Here is a 24,892-nt window from a genome sequence, read left to right on the forward strand (position 1 = left end):
AAAGAGCTCACTATTTGAAGGGTTATGCTCTTTCTCAAAAGCTTTCCCTAGAACACTACTTCTCCGAACCTGGTTTCCGAGATAAATGATAAAGAAAATTATCCAATTAGGTTTTCTCATGATACCCCATCCCATCATCGATTGCAAGAGTCTATAATGATCCCTGTAGGGTTTCTTTTCCTTTAGTGTGTAGTGTATTTATTTATAAACTCTATCATCCTATTTCTTTGCTGTTTGTAGATGAGAAGGAATTATCTCCTATTTCTCTCAGTGGTAACATGTTAGATCACAAGTTTAAATGTCAAACCCATGTCTTTATATTTAAAAATACAAAATTAGGTGTGGGTGCTTAATAAAATAATAAGCAAGTACATATAACAAGAATACTTTGCTTCAACCCAGGGCCAAATATCTGGCTGGAGCCAAAAAAGAAACTCAAAAAGGAGATGGAGTTAGCTATCCTCACATTTTGAGCACCTCATCCCTACAACCCAGGTGGCTTGGGCTGAATTTACACTTTTCAGAAGACTAAGAACGCACCCCATACTTGCCTGCTTCTTGCACCTGGGGCCTTTTGTCCTTTGCCCAGCCCTGCCATTTTGTTTCTCTTTCATTCATTCCCTTTTCATTCATGGGGCACAGGGAATCTTTTATGACTCAAACAAGCATACATAGCTTTTGTTTGGTTTTTTTAAAAATTCAGTGAAAGGAGTCAGAGAGAACAATTAACTGCCATTTATTTACACTGCAGTTGTATAGTTTACAAAGTGCTCTCTTCATGAGCCAACTTTTAACGTAGAAGTACAAGTATTATCCTCTTTCTTTTGCCGATGAGGAAACCCAGACTCACACACTGTCACTATAGTTAAAGTGGCAAGTTTCCTGACTTCTTCAGACCCTGCACTGTTCTTCTACCCCACTGACTTCTTAATGGAAGAATAGGGAAAATAAGCAACTTCAAGGCATGATATGGAGAGGGGAGAGGAAAGAACTATTTTGAACTTAATTTCTGGATAGCATCTGAAATCTCTTTTGGTGCCCCCACTGAATTCAGACAAGACTTTAAAGGGAAAAGAGGTAAGAAAAAGAACAGAAATGGAAATTGGGATTCCAGAGGTCAGCCAACTCATTGTGAGACTTTGAACAAGTCATTTCTTCACCAGAAACAGCCATTCAAATCCCCTCTTGGACACTTGGTTGCAGTGTGGCCATAGTTCATTTAGTTTTTTCAGTCTCAGTTTCCTCATCTGTAAAATAGGGATAATCCTTATAGTACCTACTTCACAGAATTGTCCTAAAAATTAAATGAGACAGTGTCCATTATTTTGTAAACCTCATAATAAAAATGTCATACTGTTACTGTTCTCCTCATCTGTGAAATGGTCAGGTATGTCCCACAAGGATATAGAAGAATAAACTACGTGGCTGGAAAAAAATACCAAAAATGGTTCAGAAGAAAAATACTGCATAAGTATTCAGTGTTGGATGCCTCATTACACCTTTTCCTCAGTTACATTTTAGTTTAGTCCTGAGAAGACAAACACCATGTTTCTGAGTGGCGCCTTCAGGGCAGTGGGCAATGACCCAGGAGTAATCACTTGGAGAATAGAGGTAAGCTGGGCCCCCATGGTCAAAAACAGAAATTCTCAGCTTCCATCCTAACTGCCAATTCCCTTAAACCAAGGCAGGGTCTGCCTTTGATATAGAGCTGTTCAACTGATTCAATTCAGCTGTCAGTGTGAGTGTTAGGCAGAAACTTTGTTCTACTTTGAAAAGCTTCTTGACTTTTAATTCTTGTTTGGAAGACTAGTAAAGGACTAAAGTGAATGAATGTACTTGGTCATCTCTGACTGCCCCAGGCACCCAAGAGAAGTAGATTAAAGGCATATTTCACATGCTGAACACATTCACATTGGAGAGTATATTTCTAATGAAAGCTCAGAAGTCTTGGAGGCTCTTCATACTCACCTTGACATAGTAGCAAACTTCCCTTAGCGGCTTCCTTCACCACCTCTCTGGGGAGGCAGGATGCTGCCTTCTTGGTAGACCTAAAGTTCTTATCAGCCCTCAGAGCCATAATAAAGATGGAACTCTAAATTCAGGTGCTAAAGTCTGGGGAAGGGAAAGGAAACTCATCCTGCTTAGGAAGGTGGAACACTTCCTCTTCCAAACACTCCAAAGATTGCCATTCCCATATCTTGCTCCTTACAATTCTACTGGGGCTTGGAAGGATAGTGGTAAGGTAGCCCTGGCAGCCAGCCAGGGAGCAGGATCAGTGGCAGCCATGGTTGGGATGCAGAAGAGGAGGCTCCCTATATAGATTCCCTTCTCACAACTGCACCAATGATCAGGCTCTTCCAAGGTCTCCTTGCCCTTCCTCCAACCTCCACAGAGGCACACCACTACAATTACCCCAGATGGTGGGATCATCATTCTACTTATTTTCCTTCTGCTGTCACTGGAAGAAAATGAATCAGAAAGCCTGCAGTTTGTCACCCAACTAGGCTTTGGGGTTTGCTTGTAGCTGTCCCCTTTAATGTTAAATTCCAAATTCTCTCCCACCCATCTTTTCCCCAACCACTGAGAAGGCTAGCAATATATCAATTATACAAGGAAAGTCACGAAAAACACAGCTATCCCCTTTAACAAAATCAGCTAGTTCCCAGGGGGCAAAACTCGAAGGGATTCCAAGTTATCTCTTGGGGCCAGCAGAGGACTCCCTAACAACGTAAGGGAACTGCACCTCTATGACAAAATTGCTTGGGGGCTGCAAGGGACTACTAGCTCCTTTCCCCAAATCTAGAGAACAAAAAATCTCATCTCCAGGAACTGGCCTCAAGATTTATTTCCAGGCATAATAAGGGCTACACTATCCCATAAAGAGATCAGGATCATTATTGTACCTACTCATTTTTTGAGAGATTTTTGCCAATTTTGGAGTCTTCAGGAAGATCAGGCCTTCCTCAGCCCCCACCCAAATGGCCTCACCTCTCAGGGCTTCAGACATCTCTCTCTGCAAAAGTGGAGAGAAATTCCCTATCACAGGTCTAGATCAGAACAATGCACTTGTCAAGCCCTCAGACTAGAAAAAGGGACTGGCCAGGTTTGGACCCTTTGCCGTTCTGGATATTTGTTGGATGGGGAAAAGCAAAGGTGGGAGAAGGATGGGCACTGGGGAGAAGGAATGCAGACTAGCAATACCCCTCACTCATTTTTGTCCTTCCAGAAAATGGAACTAGTGCTGGTGCCCCTGGGCCTTCATGGCAATTTCTACGAGGGAGACTGTTACGTGGTTCTCTCGGTGAGCGCTCTAGTCTCTAATTCCCCAGCCTCAGTCTCTCCCCATGGTCATCTATTCTCGGGAGCTACAGAGACACCTGCTGGTGATGGAGGGTGATGGCCCACAAGGACCTTGGGACAAGCTAATATTTTTCCAAACATTTCTGTGCAAATGCATTTTGCAGTGCTCTGGGATTATAAAGATCAAAGATAATTTAGTTCCTAATTTCAAAAATTTTATGAACTATACAAGCCACAACAATACAAGGTATATAATATCTTGCAGTTAGTATTAGATTTAGTATATCATACTAAGAGAATGTAAGGGAGATTCAAGAAAAGATGAACTCACCTAACTTGGGGATGGTGGGATGAAGAAAAGAAGAAAAGGCTTTGTGGAAAAGGAGTCACCTACAGGGAATCTTGAAGGAATTCAGCAGGCAGAGACTGGCATGGAGGCTAACATAGCAAAGACAGTGGCAAGAAAGGACAGAATAAGATCAATGAATGCTAATTTGTCAGATTTGGCTCAGACACAGACTGCAGAAGGGGAAACAATCTGAAGAACTAATTTAGAGACAGATTATGTAAGGTCTTTCATGCCAAACTAAAGGGCTTATATTCCAGTGGTTAAACAATGAGGAGACACCAAAGGAATTAGAGGAAAAGAAAGCTAAACCTACATATTGCATGGAGAATCTCACTATAGCAATCATGTGAGAAAATGAATTGGTGAGGAGAGTGCCTAAAGGCAGGAAAGGAAGTTATGGATTTGTTCCGATTGCCCTTTAAGGAGGTAATGGTATCATCAGTGGGAGTAGGAAGACAAAGGTTATAGAAAATGGGCAAAACTTAGCAACTGATGGAAGGTGAAGATGTTTCAGAGCAGGCTATATGGAAAAAGAAAAAATTAAAAAACACTAGTCATCCTTAATGAAAGAATGGAAAAATGATGGGGCCATTTAGGATGAGTAGGTTTAGGGGAAGAGGAGGGAAAGAGGAGGCAGGAGAGATAATTCCAGTTGAAGCTCATCTTGGACAACCAGTTGATAACATCCAACTGGGAGTTAAAAATGCAGCACTGGAACCCCAGGGAGTGGTCAGGACCAGAAGTGATCCCTAAAGTCAGGAATGGAGGAGGTCAGCAAAAGAGAGAATGACCTATTCCTCAAGAATTCTCAGAATTTAAAGTCCAAAACTGACCTTTCATTTTCAATTCAAAGAGTAAGGAATGGCAGAACTGGAGTGGAGAATTAATCTCATTAGCCCAAGAAAAGTTCTCCCTGGGTCTGATATTAGTCAACGATGATCCAGCCAACCCCTGTTTATGCAGTCATTCAGCAGATACCCTGGAGCAGGGGTCCTCAAACTATGGCCCGCAGGCCAGATGCGGCAGCTGAGGACATTTAACCCCTTCACCCAAGGCTATGAAGTTTAAAGGCCCACAAAACAAAGGTTTTGTTTTTACTATAGTCCTGCCCTCCAACAGTCTGAGGGACAGTGAACTGGCCCCCATTTAAAAAGTTTGAGGATCCCTACCTGGAGGGATACAAAAGTCCCAGACCCTAGCTTCAAAGTGACTTTAGTCAAAAAATGATAACACAAAAGCCCTAGGGCAGTTTTAAGCTTGATCTTTCCTGTATATGACCACAAAGTTAACTGAAGAACAAAGACAAAACAACATATAGATGCATATCGTGTTTAATAAATACCTGTTGAATAAAATGGGGGAACTATTAAAATTCTGAAAGTGCATCCTTATTAGGGCTTCTCTTTGTTGTCCATTTGCCCACTTGTCCTGAGGGAGAGCAAAATTTCTCACTTTTTCCAAATGTGAGAATATTTAGGGCACCAGGATTTGAATAGAACAGCTCTTATGTATTCTAGATTTCTTTTACTGGGGTTGATTGACTCTGCTAAGGGACAGTAATCCAGCCCACGATCCCCACCCCTCACATCCCAATATACTACAGTTCGTGTTGGAGCAGAAAATGAGCCATTCTCTAATTCCACAATCTTCCCGGTATACTTCAGACCCGGAGATCTGGAAGTCTCTTATGCCAGGATATCCACTACTGGATTGGAAAGGACTCTTCCCAAGATGAGCAGAGCTGTGCTGCCATCTATACCACCCAGCTAGACGACTACCTGGGTGGCAGCCCCGTGCAACACCGGGAGGTTCAGTATCATGAATCAGAGACTTTCCGAGGCTATTTCAAACAGGGGATCATGTGAGTAGAAATCTGAACTGGACTGTTCTTAGACTTATCTAACTGAACACTTAATATGTGTCCACGATGGAAATATATAGTACATTGCAAAGGAAAGAAAAAGTCAAGAAAACACAATGGCATTTTTACCAGAACTCTTAACAGTTCTTGCCTTCCCCAAGCTGATGAAGCTCCTAGGGAATCAGTAACAGCAATAATTGAGGAAAAGGCTGAACTGATCTTAAGTACTCACAGACTGGATAAAAGGTAGAAGTTAATCAAAGAAAGTGTCCTGGAGGATGTGAGCCATGAGTGGGTGGGAAGTTCATTCTTTTCCTCTTAGGGCAGTGATGTCAGGGGAGCCTTGAAGGAGGTCTGATGTGACAGCCATAGGAAAAGGCCTCAGATACTAGCTTTTTGATCCTGGGCAAGTCATTTAACTTGAATTGCAAAAGAAAAAAATTAGGAAAAATAACTATCCCTTTATCCCTCAGCTACAAGAAGGGAGGTGTGGCCTCTGGAATGAAACATGTAGAGACCAACACCTATGATGTGAAGCGTCTCCTGCATGTGAAAGGGAAAAGGCACATAACTGCTACTGAAGTAAGTTTTCCACAAAGTCAAACTCTCTTGAGGGGGTGATTAACATCACCTAACCAGGGCTCTTAATCTGGGGTCTTGAACTTGTTTTGGGGGGATTTTTTGGTTTAATTTTTTTTATAACTATGTTTCAATATAATTGGTTTTGTCATTCTTTATATTTTGTTTTATGGATTTAAAAAACATGATTTTGAGAAGGAGGTCCATAAGGTTCATTGGAATGCCAAAGGGATCCAGGACACAAAAAAGATTCAAACTCAACCCACCGGCTCCCATCCCTTCTGCTCATTCTAAGGAAGGCGAGATCTGCTCACAATGTTTTAAGAGCTACAGGACTACTCTGAGCAGTGTCTGTCTCTAACCTGTAGGTGGACCTGAGCTGGGACAGTTTTAACCTGGGCGATGTGTTCTTGCTGGACCTTGGAAGAGTCATCATCCAGTGGAATGGCCCAGAAAGCAACACTGGAGAAAGGCTCAAGGTAGTGTTGCTGCTCTTTTCCTTGGCGTCCCTGAGGGGAGAGGAAGAGGGATCTCAAGTTTTTCAGACATGGTTTCCTTCTTTCTCAGTAATTATTATTAGTGTTATTTATAATTATTACTGGTATTTATTATCATTTCTACATGCCAGTCTTACTTAAGATTAAAATTGGACTCCTACTTTTTTTTTGGTAGGATCTGGCCTGGATACAATAAAATCAGATATTTCTTAAATGTCTATCATGTGAAAGACTCTATGCTAGGCACTGGAACTACAAAGGCAAAAACGAGTCTAAATGAAAGGCACTTAACTGGATGGGATACATATTGTAAAAGGAACATAAGAAAAACTGAGCTAGCAAGCACTGTTAACAGGGAGGAATGAGAAGTTTTCACTGAGAAGATAGTATATGGGTGGGCTCTTGAAGGAAGATAAAGATTCTAAGAGGCAGAGATGAGGAAGGAGTTCACTCTAGGCATAGGAATATTTTTGTGAAAAGTCTAGAGGTGAGAGGTGGATTGTCAAATTCAGAGAATAGCTAATGGTCCAATTTGGCTGAAAGTTCACAAAAGAGAATAACATGAAATACAGCTGAAAAGGTAGATTGGAACCAGATTGTGAAATCTGTATTTTATCCTAGGGACTTTGGAGTGAGGGCTTTGAGCAGAGAAATGACATGGTCAGACTTGGGCCTGAGGAAGATTAATTTAGCAGCTGTAAAGGAGGAGGATGGATTAAAGAGAGGATACTGGAAGCAAAGAGGCAGTAATCCAGGAAAGAAGTGATGAGTGCCTGAATTAGGGTGGTGAATATGTGAGAGAAGAAGGTGGATTTTATAAAGAGATTTTTATGGAGGTTTCTATCAATCCTAGTAACTAACTGAATATAGAGATCAGTGCAGAAGGAAAAGTCACAAATGACTAAACTTTTGAATTTGAATAACTAAGAAGATGATTATAATACTCATAATAGAAAGACCTCTAGAATTTGTAGGGAGGAATTTTTAGGGAAGATGAGTTCATGGAAGGATATTCCTCTTAAGGAATTAACGACTCATTCCCAAGATCTTTAAGATACTAAAAATTCCTATTTCCTGGATCTGAGACTTGCTTCTTCAAAAGTACTCAAGCTCCTATGATAAAGCAGGCACATTGAATTTTTATCCTGGACATATCAGGCAATGCTCCTAGCAAAGGATATTCGGGATCGAGAGCGTGGGGGCCGTGCTGAAATCGGTGTCATTGAGGGAGACAATGAGGCAGCCAGTTCAAACCTGATGAAGATCCTTCAGGACATACTAGGTGAACGCTCCTTGATCAAGCCTGCAACCTCTGATGAACTCTTAGATCAAGAACAGAAATCAAACATCACATTATATCAGTAAGTGCCCATTTTCTACTCCTGAATGGAGAATGAGGGGTCCCCTCATAAATCTAGATACCTTGGATTATCCCCATTTGGGTTATGAGATTTAGAGCTTTCTTTTAATATCTATAATAAATGAAAGTATCAAAGTTCCTCCACTCAAGCATCTTACCTCTTATTTTTGTGTTGACATTTTGGCACATAGTGCTTCCTGGTCATTCTTTGAGTCATAAGATAGTATCTTTACTCCAGCACCATGAAACAGACATTCAACATTCCTGGGGCTCTGGAAGTAACAAGATTTGGGGGAGAGAGGTAGAATCCTCAGAATAAAGGGAACATTTGTTAAAAGGATTTAAATATTAGCTTGCCACAAAATATACACTCCCAAGCACTGGGAGTAATAACCAAATCCTACAAAGAAACTGCCCAACAAAGGAAAGAGATAGTTAAGCAATATGCAGGCTGGGAGAGTCTTCCTAAGTAAGATAATCCAAATCACACCACTCCTTCCTTCATTTCCCTTTTTCTCTAGTGTCTCTGATTCAGGTGGCGAGTTGACAGTCACAGAAGTATCCACAAGGCCCCTTGTCCAAGATTTACTGAATCATGAGGTAAGTATGACACAGGTAGACTCAGACTAAAACAATCTAACCAAGAGTAATGTCACTTATCCACTGGAATGTTTCAGGATTGCTACATCCTGGACCACGGTGGAAGCAAGATATATGTCTGGAAAGGAAGGGGAGCCACCAAGAATGAAAAACAGACTGCTATGTCCAAAGCTCTGGTAGGTGCAATTAATATATAAAAATGGCCTGATGATTTTGGGCAGTGGAGAGAAAGCAGGACTTGCAGTCAGACATACTTTGGTTCCTCACTTAACTTGTGACCTTGGGCAAATAAGCCTATCTGGGCCAGCTTTAGATCTATGATAGTAAGATCCTATCAATCAATTAAATAGTATTTATTAAGCTCCTACGAGGTACTAGGCACTATGTTAAGTGTTAGAGATACAAAACCAAAATCGGTCTGGCCCTCAGAAAGTTTACATTCTAACAGGAGAATGATATCCACTTAGTGAGTAAATGATAGTACCAAAATCATGCACACAGAACGATCCTATGTGCTATAGGATAAATGTCAGGGCAAAGGGAGAGAAAGATAATTATAAAGAGTATTGTTCTAGACCCCAAGGAGATTATTATTTAAAGAGAAAGGACACAAGTAGATATATCTTTTGAAAAACACAAAGTAATAAATGAGCAAAAAAGCAAACTGATAGAGTACAAAGTCAATAAATTACATAAATGCTGCTGAGACATAGTGTAATCAAGGAGTTTGCTCACCATAAGCACAAAAATATTGCAACAGCTTAACAGAAAGATGCCATAATGTTTTCTATGAATACATACTGCGGGTAGGCAATTCAGTCTTCAATTAGAAATGTATCAGCAAAATTATTTTAAAAGGGATGGCTGGGGATGGGGGGCGGGGAGGGAGAGAGGGAATATACAGGGGAAATTTTAGTCCATGTTCAAATAAAAGGTATCAATCAATTTTTTTTTTAAGTGAGTCAGCATAAGTCTGACTTCAGGAGGAGAGCTGTCTTAGCACCTGGAACCAAAGGGATGAGTCACCAAGCAAACAAGCAAACAATTCAGTAATCTATTTCTCATTGGGTCATAGGGCTTTATTAAGATGAAGGGTTATCCAAGCAGCACCAACGTGGAGACTATCAATGATGGAGCCGAGTCTGCCATGTTCAAGCAGCTGTTTCAGAAGTGGACAGTGAAGGATCAGACCTTAGGCTTAGGAAAAACCTTCAGCATGAATAAAATTGGTGAGATTTCCTCTCCAGGCATTCCCAAAGGGCAGCATTGTTGCTATCATTCCATGTTTGTGTTCATAACTGGGCATCTTACTTACATGACTTTTCCTGAAACCTTTTCTACAGCCAAAGTCATTCAGGACAAGTTTGATGTGACTCTGCTTCACACAAAGTCAGATATAGCAGCCCAAGAAAGAATGGTTGATGATGGGAATGGAAATGTTGAGGTAAGACAAGCAACTTAAAACTGAAGGAAGGTAGCAAGTACACTCAGAAATGCACTTACATTGGAATGTAGGTTCTATTTTTGGTCCTCTGACTCTCCCGGTCCAAAGCCCTCTTCTCAATGACAGGATCTTAGGCATTCCCTTCAAGAAACAGTAAAATCTGCAAGGTAGTGGTTTCTCCCCCACAGTTCCTTTGGGTAAGGAAAGGTAGGTTGTCCAAATGTGTTGTTAGCCTTCTCCCTTGCAAAATGATCTAAATAATCTATCAACCTGTAAAGAACCCTAAAGCCATCATCTGATGCACCTCATAGCCCAAAGCACTTAAGAGAGGAATGGTACTAAAGATGCTGGATGTATTTTGAATGGTCATTATGTTCTTAACTGCCTCTCTATTGGATCACTTTTCATTGTGGTCTAATTTCCATCCAATTGTACTAATTTACACAGCTGACTCCATATCTAACAACAGAATCACTGTGTGACGTGCATCTCCTTTGTCCAGGTTTGGAGAATTGAAAATCTGGAACTAGTCCCAGTTGAACGTCAATGGTATGGCTTTTTCTATGGAGGAGACTGTTACCTGGTTCTCTACACATATGAAGTGAACTACAAGTCACATTATATCCTATACATCTGGCAGGTAAGTCCAAAAGATAACCTTCAGTCTGGAATTCAGATGTATCACTTGTCTTTTGATGTGGATAAACAAGAGCAGTCCATTTCTCCCACGATGAATCTGTCCCCTCTTCTCTCGATGGTAGGGTCGACACGCTTCCAAGGATGAGCTGACAGCTTCAGCTTACCAAGCTGTGGAACTGGACAGACAGTTTGGGGGCACTCCAGTGCAGGTGTTGGTCAGCATGGGGAAAGAACCACGCCATTTTATGGCCATCTTCAAAGGAAAGCTTGTCATTTTTGCGGTGAGATCTCTTTTTCTCCTCCCCTCTCTCAGAAAAATTACCCTACAAGTTGGTATGCTGAAAACCAAACTGGAGGTTCTATGAATGAGATATAAGAATTATAGTCACTGGACACTGAGGAAGGGAGAAACAAGCTTGTTAATCCATTTTGCACATCCTTGCCCAATGAATCTAACATGATGGCATAAACTTCAAGATACACTGGCTTCAAGTTCGAACTCCTCTCTTTAACTTTGAATGCTCACCATAATCAAGCCCCCCTTACCTTTCTAAATTTGCTTCATACTATTCCCCACATGTACTTCCCAATCCTCAAACTGATCTCATAATTCCTCCCCACCCACACTCTACTACCCATATCTTGGGCTTATTCATGCTTCTTGGAATGCTTTTCCTCCTTCCTAACAAATTCTAAATCTTTCTCTACCATGATAACTTTTGCAATTACTCCAATGCATAATTTCTCCTTTATGTAAACACCTTTTGCACTTATACCAGTGCCTTTCAGCTTAGCATTATTCTTTGTAATACATGTTAAGTCTCATCTTTCCAGTTAGTCTCTTGACTCCTTGAAGTGAAGGAATCCCCTTTTCTTCTCTCTGAACTTGTCACTGGTGATTTCATGCATTCCCATGCTTTAATTATCACTTCTTTGAGAATGAAACAAATCTTTATCCCCAGTCCCAACCTTTCACCTGAGTTCTAGTGCTACATTTCCTACTAGATATCTCCACCTTTTTGCACCATTGGTACCTCAGACATACTACATTTATATCTAAATTACCTTCCATCCATTCTTTAATTTTTCTATAGCTACTCCTGATAGCTTTATTAAAAATTCCATTCCTGACAGAAATATTCACCAAGCTGACAATAAGCTAACTTTTATTTACTAGTACATCAGCAGTTACTATCTAGTCAATTAACAAACATTTATTAAATACTTACTGCACACCAGGAACTTTGCTAACTGCCAGGAGTACAAGTACTAGCAAATACTAGTGATCCTTGCCTTCAAGGAATTGACATTCTACTAGGAGAAGATAATACATAAGAGGGAGCTGAAAAGATGGTGGGATAGGGTTGTACTCCACCTGGAATAAGGTAAGATGAGTTATTTGTGTACCTGGAGAGAAATTAAAACAAAATCCTGGGCTACAGTCTGGAAGACTCATCTTGAATTCAAATTTGGCTTCAGAAATTTATTATGTGACTCTGGGCAAGTCACTTAACCTTGTTTGCTTCAGTCTCCTCATCTGTAAAATGAGCTGGGGAAGGAAATGGCAAATTATCCCAATATCTTTGCTAAGAAAACCTTAAATGAGGTCATAAAGAATTTGAAATGAAATCACTCCTTAATTTGGAGGTTCTGAGAGGAACAAGCCAATCAAAAGGTGAGGGCTCAGAATTAGAGAGTATTTTTAGACAAATCAAATGAGAGAATAATTGTAAAGCATTTAACATAGTTCCTGGTACATAATAAGCACTACATAAATATTATTATTGTGAGAAATAATGGAAATAAGACAAAGGACTCTGAAATGCAGGAACGAGGATTGAATTTCTTCCCTAGATACCCAAGAGAAGAAAATTAAATGCTTGGGGAACAAAATGAGGGAAGCATCCTCCTACATTGTTTCATTCTAAGTCCTAGGATCCCATGGTCTAAAAGGCACCTTCTGATTGCAGCAACACCACAGCAATCTTTGCTTGCATCGTATTGCCTTTTGCAGAGAGTAAATTGGGAGGAGGAAGGCTGAAGATGGAAAGCCAAAGCCTCAGCCTCCAAGGTTTCAATTCTGCCTTCCAGGGTCCTAACCCAACCCTTCTTTGAGGCTTCCTTCCCTGCCCACCTAAGAGTTAGGGAAATTCCCAATTAGTGAGGCCATATATGAAACCCATCTCAGTTTGTCTCCAACTAAAACATGAGGAATGGGGCAGAAGGAACGGACATATAAAGGGTTGAAGGAAGAGGAGAGACAAAAGAAAAAAGACACCTAAGATATCTAACAACAAAGGAAGAAGGGATAGAGTTCATTGACCTTGTTTGGCAAGAGACTATCACTTTATTTAATGGAAAGAAACCTCACTCATAGTACTAATTATTGGGGGTCTCTTTTGAAAGCTGATAAGATAGTTTTATAGGACAGTCAATGCTGAAAACAAAAGTCCCTTTTACTTGATGCATTTAAGGGAGGGCCACTTGGTTGAAACTGAATATAACCAAGGAAGCATAGAAGAGGAAGCAGTAGCAAAAAGGGAAGAACACTAAGAACTATGTACTCTCCCTCCCCCAAACTGGGACAGCAACCAGTGTCTCCAAACAATGGTAGTCTGCCAATCCCCGGGACAACATTCATATTTTACCTTCAAACTAGAAATGGGTTGGTCAGGGAAGGGATTTCATCTAATATCTCTAGGGAGCTGCCAGGTCATTTGTCAGGCTATGATAAGAGGAAGTCCATTGCCCAGTATTTAAATATAAATATTTTTATCAATACATTATGATCAATTAATTATAAATTAGATACTTCATACAATAATCCCCAGCATCCTTACTACTGAATCCTCTACAATGGTATTATCTCCTCAAAAGTATAACAGCATAAAATTGATTTAGCTAAGAGTATATGCATCCTTACACTGATGTAGGTTTCCTTGTTAAAAGAAATGGAATGCTATATTAATAGCATTATTGTGAAATTTATGAGTTTTGCTGGTGTTCAAAGTTTTCTTAATATAATAATTTTGAATAGGGTTTTGTTTTTGTTGTTTTGGGGTATTTGGGAGATTTTCTGGTGACTGATCATTTTACTCCATACTGGTCTTCATATATTTGTTTCACTTTATGACTTTATTCCTTATGGCACAGGAAATTCATATGCTTTATTTTTTAGCCATTTTCCACATGTTAGGCCCCACACTTTTGTTTATATTTTGCTATTACTAATATTGCTAGATTTTTATACATCTAGATTTTTTGCTTGTTACTTCCTATGAGTACAAACAATAATGGAATCATTTTTCTTGCATCTTCAACATTGAATCATTCCACCTTTGCCAGTTTAATGAGTTTGTTTTAGATTAATGTTTTTGAGCACTTTTTAAAATGGGCAGTGATAGTTTCTTCTTTTAATAATTCTGTCTATATCTATCAACCATTTTATCTATTGGAGGAATGGCCTAATTCTTACAGCTTACTACCTTACAATAGGTTTTGGAATTCCTAAAAGATGTCTTGTGCTAAGACTTTTTTCCCAGTTCTATATTTTTTCTTCTGAGAAGTTAAGACACTGGTTAGTCTGGATTCAAATACTGTCTCTAACATACACTGTGTTTCTCAGACAATTCTCTAAGACTATAAGTTGCAAAGGAGTTGCTGGGCTGCATTAATAGAGGGGCTTTCTTCACCCAGGATTCCATTCTGCAGTGAAATCACTGGTTGAATTAAAAAAAAAAAAATCTTACTCTAGGTGTTTTTTTTTTTTTTTTTTAGGGGTATAAAAGCTCTTATTCTTACATCATCAAAGTAGTCTATTTTGCCTTTTATATTATGTAATGTCATTCTTTATCCATAGTCATGAATGATCTAACTTTCCATTCTCCTCTTTTTAATAGATTTTCAAATGTTTAGCTCACTTATCTGTTTGGAACTTACAGTTGTATTTGTTGTAGTTCTAGTCTAAAGCTTTTTCTTATCAAATTGCTTTCCAGCTTTCCCAGTAGTTCTTGTTGAAGAATTTTTTCTCATGTACTGTGTTCATCAGTTGAGAAAGATTATATTACTGCAATAATTTCTAAGACTTGCTCATTTAAACTTTTCCACTAACTTATTTTTACTACCAGATAGTTTGATAATTACTGCTTAATAATTTGAGCTATGTATAATTCTTTTATTCTAATTTTAAAAATTTTCCTAGATGTTCTTATTCTTCCATGTTTTTTTTTATCCTTTTACCTATTTCTAAGTTTTTTCTTGGTAATTTGATACTCAATGGTTGTCAAATCTTATCCTTTCTATGTCCAGAATATCTCTTCCATACTATCCCTTAGTCTCTACTTACTCATCACTTTAGTTTTGGCTCTCATTTCCTCTTGCCTGGATTACTTTAATTATTTTTTATTCTGAACTTAACACATCAAATAAAATTAATATTTCCATATATGTGACAGAGATTGATATATGAAACTGTAAATCTCCATTGTGTACAGCTTCTCTTTATTTTTAAAAATACAATGAATTCATGATGCAGTTTTCAAAGTCTTGCCTGGATTGTAAAAAAAAAAAAAAAAGCAATTCTAATTGGTCTTCTAGCCACAGGATGTCAAACCCCCGAGTCTTTAACAACTGGTAGCTTCCTATTGCTTCAAGAACCAAAAAGAAACTCCTCTAACATATAATGATTTTCTTATTGTTCCATGATTTGAGCTTTGACTTATTATTTAGATTGTCATTTAGTTATGTATTTTCAATACTTTTACAAGGATCCGTAACCAATATATATAACATTCCTGCCTTTTGTCGGCATTCTTTTTGCCTTAGCCTATGATAAATTTTTGTGTAAATATTATTGGAGCCTGAGAAATGTGAATTCTTTAAGAGTTTCATTCAGAAACCTCTAAATTTATCAAATCCAGTTTTTCTTACATCCTAAGTCTATAATTTCTTTTCTTTCTGATGGATTGATTGTTCAAGCCCTTGCAGAGAACATTACTGATTTCCAAAATTACTATCTCATTTCTAGATCTGTTATTAGTTTTTGCTTTAAGAATTCAATTGCTATATAGTTAATGTTAATATTTTTTCATTATCTAGAGAATACTTTTATTATTTATCTTAATTTTTAAGTCTCTAAATTGTACTTTTCTACTGCTTATCCAAAATCATAACTGCAAATCTTGCTTTTTAAAAATTCATCTTTAGAATAAAAGATTTTATTCTAATCTTTTGCTTTGAGTCAGAATAAATCTATTTTAAATGAATTTACTGTAAACATCAAGTTAGATTTTATTTTCTTATTTAGTCAGCAATTAAGTTTTTTTAATTGGTATATTCACCCTCTTAACATTTAAGGGTATTGTTGTTAGGATTAATTTTCCTTCCATTATATTCCTTTGTATTATTTCCTACCCATCCCTCTGCTAGCTTCTTTTTTTAAAATGGGTACATAGTGCCTCTTTTCTTTAATAACTGTCTTATCGCCTTACACTAACACTCATCACTGTTAACCACTCTCACAAGCTGCAACTTAATAAAGTTTATCTAACCCTCTGTAATAGTTTTACATTATTATACAGACAGTTCTTGCTTTACTTAAGTAAGCCATTCCACAGATTTGTATATAAAGCAATTTTTATATAATGTGAATTTGCTTAAAGATATGGGGAAGGAAGGCAGGCTGAAAGGGAACTGAATATTTATAGAAGAAGGGGACCAGTTTAAGAAGCACAGCACTGTACCATAAATTTAATATAACTGTTTTTTTTTTTTTAGAATGTGGATTTTTACAGAATTCTTTATATAAAATCCAATTTGCATAATGTGAATTTAAAGTATCTAAAGAAGTATCTGCATATTATAGAAAAAATATTCCCTAATCTTAAAAAGAAAAAAAAAAATCCTTCCCTAGGTATGTAGTTTATTTCTGTTTAATCTTTACTAGTTGTACCATTTTAAAAAATATTATTTCTATTTTCACTTTTCCTTTTGTCCTTCAGATGATCTAGTTCTATCCATTCCTATTTCAAAGGATTCTTTCCCCAGTCCTTATTTTCAATGACCCTTATAGTAAGTATGATTTAGAAGCTACCTCCTTACTGCTTGTAAAGATTATCATTCTCTATTCACTATCTGTATTCAAAACAAAATCATTGTTATTTAGCTTAAGGAGCTTACTCATATGATATGTCAAAGGCCCTAACCAATTTAGGCTCTCTGCAGGAAATAAATTTTTGAATCTCACTGAAGCATCTTTTTTCCATATGCTAGCATAGCCACAATTTTTTGGTATGGGTAATCCGGGGTTGCAATCAATTTCCCTTTTTCACTTTATTCAGTTCCAGCCTCCTCTTTCATTTCTCACTGTTAATGAGTAGTTTACACAACTCATATTGGTGCTTTTTGATATGTGAACTGCTTCCTCCAGGCAATTTGCAAGATTCTCTTTGACACTGAAGCTCTAGAACTTGGCAACTACATTTTTAGGTGAGTTAAATTTGGGGTTTCTCCCTGTCAGTGACCTATGGAATCTTATAAATTCATACTCTGCCTTTTGATTTCAATAATTTCAAGAAATATTCTTTAATTATTTCCTTCAATATAGTATTCCGATCTATTTCTTCATAGAGATCAATGATTCTCAGATTGTCTCACCCAATTCCATCTTGTAGATTTATAGTTTTGATTTATAGAAATCTGAAATCTCCTGTCAGTTTTACTATTTTTAAAATTTTGCTGTATTTTTTTTCTTCCATTACTGCATGTTTTTATTCTTCCTGATCTACTCTGCTCATCAGAAATCCTCTACTTCACTGAAATTTTCCATCGTCTTTTCTGTTTTCAGATCTTTTGTTCATATATTGAATATTCTCTCCATTGGCCTTTCTAATTATACATATGCTAGTTCTTCCCTTATATCTTATTGTGATTCTAGATGCCTCTGTTAGATGTCTATTTCATCGTCTGAAGGTGTGAATATTACTATTGTAGTTACATTCTATTTTTTGGAAATTTAGCCTTACTTTTATTTCATACTACTTATTCATTGTATTGTTTTTTTTTCTTTATTCCTTTCTGCGAAGTATGTCCTATGAGGTTGTTCTGTCATTTAATTTGGCACATTTGTCACTTTTCTAATAGAATAAGGAGTTTGGGGTTAGTTGCAACCACTCATTTTGCCATTTTGCTAGAACTTTTATTGAATGTATTTTAAAAGGCAGCAAAGCACAACATAAAAGGATAGTGGCCTTGGGATGGTGAGAGATATGAATTTGACTGCCAACCTGAAATTTACAAGCTAGATGATGCTTGTATCATTTAAATGAAGTAAACTCTCTGAGCTTCATTTTTCTTTTCTATAAAATGGGATATTTACAGTATCTCAGAAAGCTTTGAATGGAAATCACTTAATACACACACACAAAATTACTACTATGTATCCCCAAGAGAACCTCACATAGAGTTAGTCACAAAGGAGATATTAAAATATATATATATATATATATATATATATTATATATATATATATATATTATATATATATATATATATGTTTAAGGAATTCACAACTAGTTTCCAGCTAACAAATTTAACATTCTGAATCTATGACTATTCTCTCTGATATGCACTTGATCTTTCCTATGTTCCTCTTAATGCAGGTTAATTTTTCTCCATTGTATCCCTAGCTAGAAGAACACTGTGTACTGACAGGCATAAAGTGTTTTCTTTTCTCTATAGGGAGGAACATCTAGGAAGGCAAGTGCTGAGCCTGACCCCCCTGTGAGACTCTTCCAGATTCAAGGGCATGATGAAACCAACACCAAAGCTGTGGAGGTGCCAGCATTTGCCTCTTCACTGAATTCCAATGATGTGTTTCTGCTGCGGACACAAACTGAGCACTACCTCTGGTATGGAAAGGTAAAATGGCATTCTTCCTCTTTTCTTCTTCACAAGGACAAAGTCAAACGAACTCAAGGAAAGAAGGGACAATGAATAAAGAGCATTTTCCCCAAGGGATCCTAAAAAGAAACATAAGCATTTCATATAATCACTTTTCACCAGAACCTCATACCACAAAGGCAAAGGAAACACCAGAGTAGACCAAATTATATTCTGTGATCTTGATGCAAGCTGGACATGAAGATCTTTCCATCTCAGTCAGTTTAGGAATTACTTGTACTCTATACTTAAACTTGTAAACTAATCATCTCTATTCCCCAATTAAAATTTGCATGTTCATTCAAAAACATTAAAAAATAACTTTAAAATAGAGCTATGATAATGGCTACTAAAATCAAACTGAAGTAAACATAATGCATGTCAATCTATCCAGTAGATGAAAGAATCTTGCTATTAGACACAATTCTCCATTTTCTTTCTTTCTTTCTTTCTTCTTCTTTTTTTTTTTTTGGTGTGAAATGCAGATTTCTTTCAAAATTTTTATAATCGAATTTGCATAATGTGAATTTATGGAAAATAAAAACTGTCTATATTCCTTCCTTTCTCTAACTAAAACAAGCAGAATAACTTCCATATTCAATTCTCCCTCTTTCAAAGCACTACAAATAAAAATAATTATATTTCTAATCACTGGTGAGTATAGCCTGTTATCTAGTCTATATGAAGTCCCAAAAATTTTTTCATTCTACAAGCAGCCCATGGGAGGCTAAGGTTCTCCTATTTTCATTCTAACCTCAGGGTTCCAGTGGTGATGAGCGAGCAATGGCAAAGGAATTAGCTAGAGTGCTTTGTGATGGCACTGAGGACACAGTGGCTGAAGGACAGGAGCCAGCAGCATTTTGGGACTCATTGGGGGGAAAAGTCCCTTATGCCAATGATAAAAGGTAAATGTGAGCACAGAATTATCATCCTTCAACTCCTATACTAAATATGCAAGACTAACCAATAGCTTACCATGTTGAGATTTTGTAATATTTTAAGTCCCATACAGGGCCAAAATTACTTTTCAGGTAAACATGTAATGGATTGTACCTTGCAGGCTCCAACAGGAAATCCTTGATGTCCAGCCACGGCTCTTTGAATGTTCCAATAAGACTGGTCGGTTCATTATTACTGAGATCACAGACTTCACGCAGGATGACCTAAACCCAAGTGATGTGATGCTCTTAGATATCTGGGACCAGGTAAACAGCATCTGTAGGACTCAGAGCAGATGACAAAGATTCATGCACTAGGGCCTAAGTCAGGAACAAACCACTTTAGGTCATAACTGGATCAACTGCCATAGTCAATGGATGAGCTGTTCTTTTTGTATTTTTCTAAGGTAAGATGCCTAGAAACTCATCCTAATGGCTTAACAAGCATGGTGATTTTTACTGGTTGATCTAAAATAGTTATCTTACACAAAGCACTTTTTTCCACTAAAATTAACAGTAAGCCCCACAATTTAAAAACAAAACAAAACCTAAAAAAGAGAAGGGTTGAAGAGTAGTCATAAAATCAGTCTTCAAAGGTAACTCACCATTCCTCTTCATTTCATTTATTTCATCTGTAAAGCATAGCTACCCAATAACCTCTCTGATAAGTAACCCACATTAGAAAAGCCTCCTGAGGCTATGAACTCCTGGAAGGAGGCTATGTCTATATAGATTTAAGAAGTGGTATAATATAACGGAAAGAGTTATGGATTTGGTGCCAAGGATCCAAGTTAAAATTCCACTTCTACCACTTACTGCCTTATTGTATAAAATGAGGGTTTGGGACTTCATGACTTCTAAGGTATTTAATTATAAAGCTGTATTATATAATGCACAATTTATATATTTTGGTTCAGACATGTGAATTCCATACATGAGGGGCTTTTTTTTTTTTTTTTTTTTTTTTACTGAGGAAATTGGGGTTAAGTGACTTGCCCAGGGTCACACGGCTAGACAGTATTACATGTCTGAGGCTAGATTTGAACTCAGGTCCTCCTGACTTCTGGGTTGGTGCTCTACCTACTGCACCACCTAGCTACCCCAAATGAAGGGAATTCTTATGTGGAAATTTCCTCCACCAATACAAATAAAAATAGGCAACTGTTTGTAACTTACAATCTTAGGAAGTTACCTGAGATACCAAGAGGGTGATTGATTTACCGAGAGTCATTGGCTAAAATATGCCAGAGGCACGTCATCCTGACTTCGAGGCTAGTGGCATATATGCTACCATTTAAAATATAAAATATTAAATCTTTAATGCCACAGGTATTCTTATGGATTGGTGCTGAAGCTAATGCCACAGAAAAACAGGGAGCCTTCACTTCTGCCCAGGAGTATCTACGCACTCACCCCAGTGGCCGGGAGACTGACACACCAATCCTCATCATCAAACAGGGGTTTGAGCCACCCGTCTTTACAGGCTGGTTCTTGGCCTGGGACCCTCATATCTGGAGTGTAAGAGCCAAGGAAGGAGACAAGAGCAATGGGGAGTCTATTGGGTGGATGTGGCCATTGGTTTATAGTCCACTCCTTATCTACCATAGTAACCAGTACAGTCCCCAAAGTAGGCGCTATATGTGCTTATAAGTTACTTAACAAAACAACTTATTTTCTTCATGTTGAAAAATTATTTCTATATTAATGAAATAAAAAAAACAAAATCTGTCCCTGCAAATGTATGAAAATAAGAATTCTTCTCTGGCCCATGTGTTGTCTCTGAATGTGTTCTGGGTGACAAATGACTTTTCCTTACATCCTCAACCTGTGTGTTCTATATTCCCACAGGAAGGCAAATCATATGAACAGTTAAAGAAAGAGCTGGGAGACACTGATGCAATTGTGAGAATCACTGCTGTGAGTTGAACTTATTTTCAAAAATATCATAAAGGGAAAATTGCACAAAATCAGTCTAGGCCAATCCATTTCTAACAAATCATATTTTCATCAGTTGGGTTTTTTTTAAATAAATAACTAGCAATTACATAGCACTTTAGTTTACAGTAAGCTTTTGCAAATATCTCACTTTCACAACCACCCTGGGAGACAGGTGCTTCTATTATTCCTTATTTGCAGATAAGAAAACTGAGACTGACAAGGCTAAGTGACTTGCCCAGGTAAACAGCCAGTGAGTATTGAGGCTGGTTTTGAACACGAGCCTTCTTGACTCCAGGTCCAGTGTTCTATTCACTGGGTGCCCAAGGGCTCTCAATGTATATAATCCAAGGAACACGCTAAGTTACTTCTATCCATTTAAAAGGATGAAAAAGATCCAACAGTGTGGAATGATTTGCCACTATTTTAAATGTCTGGGCTATATGTTTTCAGAAATATATAGTATGCCCCACTCTTTTTCCCTCACCAATTCTCAAACTCATGTTACCAGATCTATTTTAAAATGATTCAATGATTTAAATAAGTTTAAAAGATATTAAAATGATAACAAACACAGACAAAGACTGCCATTGGCAATGGCTTTCAGGTATGATCCCTCCTGACCATGAAAACAATGTATTGTACCAATGACAGCATGCAAATGTGGTGTGTGTTTGAAGCACTATAGACGTGAGTCAAAGCACCACAGCAAATGAAGTAGTAATTCTAGAATTCTGATGAGATTTAATATTCCTGCATTCAGAAAAGCTTCCAGCTCTTTAGTAGGTAATACATTGTTCCCGGTGAGGAGTTAACAACAGGAAAGCATGGTTGTTGGGGCAACTGGGAAGTTGGATGCTCTGAACAATTCTTTCCTGTAAACACATGCAAATCTCTCTTTCTAGGACATGAATGGTGCTTCCCTCCTGAAAACTGGTGGCAGTGAACAAAAATACTATCCTATAGAAGTGCTGCTGAAAAATCAGCAACATGAGCTACCTAAGGATGTAGACCCTGCCAAAAAGGAGGTCAGTAGCTATAGGATTTTCTTTTAGGTAGAAAAAAGGTCCTTTTCTCCATAGTCTGGTTCTTCCTACGGAATATCTTTAGGAAGAACTTCTGAATCGAATTCCTAGAATGCATACGATCTTGTAACCAACCCCTTTAAAACAGCTGAAAGAGCCAATTAGACTGGCAGCCTCAGTAATGAGAAACATGTTGTGTTCTCCACTTTGTCCAATGTTTGTGGTTCATATATCATTTATAACCCATTTTATGGTCTGCTTGGCACAAAGTTCCCTATTTGGTTTAGACAATAAGACAATACTAGACACTATTCCTACTTCTTCAGGCCAAAAATCTGATTCTGGATTACTAATCATTTACACCAAAAAAACAGTCTAGATTTCCCTCCCTCAGTTCAAGGACACAGACTATCATCTTTCTCCCTCCAGCACTTATAAAGGAAATACTTTATTCAAACAAAATACTTTGCTTTCACTCCAACATGTGCCTGATTCCCCAAAGCCACTAGTCAGAAATTTCCATTTTCTCTCTCCTAGAATTACCTCTCTGATGAAGATTTTGTTGCTGTATTTGGCATCACCAGAGGGAAATTTGCTGCTTTGCCTGGCTGGAAACAGCTCAACCTGAAGAAAGAAAAGGGGCTTTTTTAAATGGAAGCGAATGCCTATTTGAGGTCATACTAGAGAACAGATAGTGCCAATTATGGGGAAAGAAATTATCTGTTTAGCACAATGTACTTGGCTACTTATAGAAGCAAGAATTTTGCAGAGTGCAGTATGTTACCTAGAATGAGTATCTCTGCCATTATTTAATTGTTTGAGTACATATAGTAACTATCATTCTGATTTCTGCATGAATTTAGAAAAACCAAAGCAGAAAAACATAGACATTAAGTTATATAGTTCATCTATCAAACTTTTCAAACCTAAAATATTATCATGGGGGCAACAGTTTAATTTTGGTGTTCAGATAGCAACATCGTTAATCTAAAAAAAGGGGGCAATTCAAAAGTCATTGAAATCTGTAAACAATTTTCATACACTTCCTGGTAACTCTCAGACATCTTTTCAAATCAAGGCCTCTCTCCAAGATGAGGGAATGTTATCAACATCCTTATTTGCTCATATGACAAATACAGCATATATTTCATACGTGTGGAATGTTTTTGTACCAGGGAGTTTGGGTGGTAGGAATGAGAATATAGCAGTATCTACTGGAATGTAACAAAGTTTGCCCATTAGCTGTCTAAGAAATAAACATCTTGGCCATACCAAAAGATTCAAGCAAGAAAAATGCCTTTTAAGGACAACTAAATGGCACAGGAGATAAAGCACCAGCCCTGAAGTCAAGAAAGAGGCCATTTGATGTTCATTTCTGTAACAAGTCCAATGTCACATAAGCACATGGGCCACTAGAGACTATCTTCAAAAGATGCCATAAACATCCACAAGTGAGCATTTTCCAGCAAACTGTATTTTTAATTCGTTTCAAATAGAAAGGAATCCTAAGTTTTAACACAAATTATATTTTCATTAGTCTCTGATGACATAACTTCTATAAACAGCTAAATCTGTAACCTTAGAGGTTGATGCAAATTATAAACAAAGATAGCAAAATTGTTCTCCCGTCCTCCACAGAGCTGCCAAACTGCTTTTCTCAAAGCACGTATCCAATCACATGATATTTCTACTTAAATCTCCCATCACCTCTAAAACAAAACACAAAAAGGTCAGCCTGCCAATGAAGAGCCCATGAAGTTCCCACCCACCTTTCCAAATGTTATTTCTTACTATTCCAGAAATATGACATTCCCCAAACTAAATTGGACTATTAGCTATTCTGATTTGACATGTTATCTGCAATCTCTCTTTTCAGATTTTCAAAGCTAAATGGCATCTGAACATCTGAAACCCCTTTAAGATAATATAATCACAGTACAAATTGTCCTTTTGTTCTACTTCACTCCACAGTAGTTCAGTCTTTTCAGATTTTTCTGAATCTGACATGCAGAGAAAGAAAAGTATTAAGATGTACTCCAACCCTACCTCTGCCACTTAGAATCCTAAATGACTCTACTCAGGGTACTACCTACTACAAGAAGTCTTTCCCAAGTCCCTCCAGATCCCTAGTTGTTGGTACAACTTTGCAGTTACCTTGTGTGTAATCATTAAAGCTCTGATCATCTGGGCCAAAATGTAATCTATACCCTGCCACCCCCACTCAAAACAAAACTAAACAAAACAAAAAACTCCACAAAAGCTCCAAGACAGCAATGGTTTCCTCTTTTTTGTCTCTGTATCCTCAGCACCTAGTATATGGTCATGCACAGTTAACCTTAGCAGAGGTAAATTAGGATAACTATGAGTTAAAATGGAAGAGAAAGCTCTGGAAGCCCACAAAAAGATGTTACCTGAACTTAAAGTGAA

The 24,892-nt window shown here is 37.8% G+C and overlaps 1 protein-coding gene across 1 annotated transcript; it reads left to right on the forward strand.

Annotated features, from left to right (window-relative positions):
* The first annotated feature begins 1,461 nt into the window (after positions 1–1,461).
* AVIL (advillin) lies at positions 1,462–23,617 on the forward strand. Its single transcript, XM_051961278.1, has 19 exons — positions 1,462–1,611; positions 3,227–3,301; positions 5,314–5,510; positions 5,984–6,092; positions 6,458–6,568; positions 7,745–7,947; positions 8,468–8,546; positions 8,624–8,722; positions 9,622–9,775; positions 9,890–9,990; positions 10,493–10,630; positions 10,752–10,910; positions 18,367–18,546; positions 19,327–19,472; positions 19,628–19,772; positions 20,835–21,023; positions 21,354–21,422; positions 22,346–22,468; positions 23,003–23,617. The coding sequence occupies exons 1-19, from the start codon at positions 1,546–1,548 to the stop codon at positions 23,114–23,116; spliced, it is 2,457 nt and encodes an 818-aa protein (XP_051817238.1). The 5' UTR covers positions 1,462–1,545; the 3' UTR covers positions 23,117–23,617.
* Positions 23,618–24,892: the final 1,275 nt, after the last annotated feature.

The sequence above is a fragment of the Antechinus flavipes genome, chromosome 5 (genome assembly GCF_016432865.1).
Source record: "Antechinus flavipes isolate AdamAnt ecotype Samford, QLD, Australia chromosome 5, AdamAnt_v2, whole genome shotgun sequence".
In the NCBI taxonomy this organism is placed as follows: domain Eukaryota; kingdom Metazoa; phylum Chordata; class Mammalia; order Dasyuromorphia; family Dasyuridae; genus Antechinus; species Antechinus flavipes.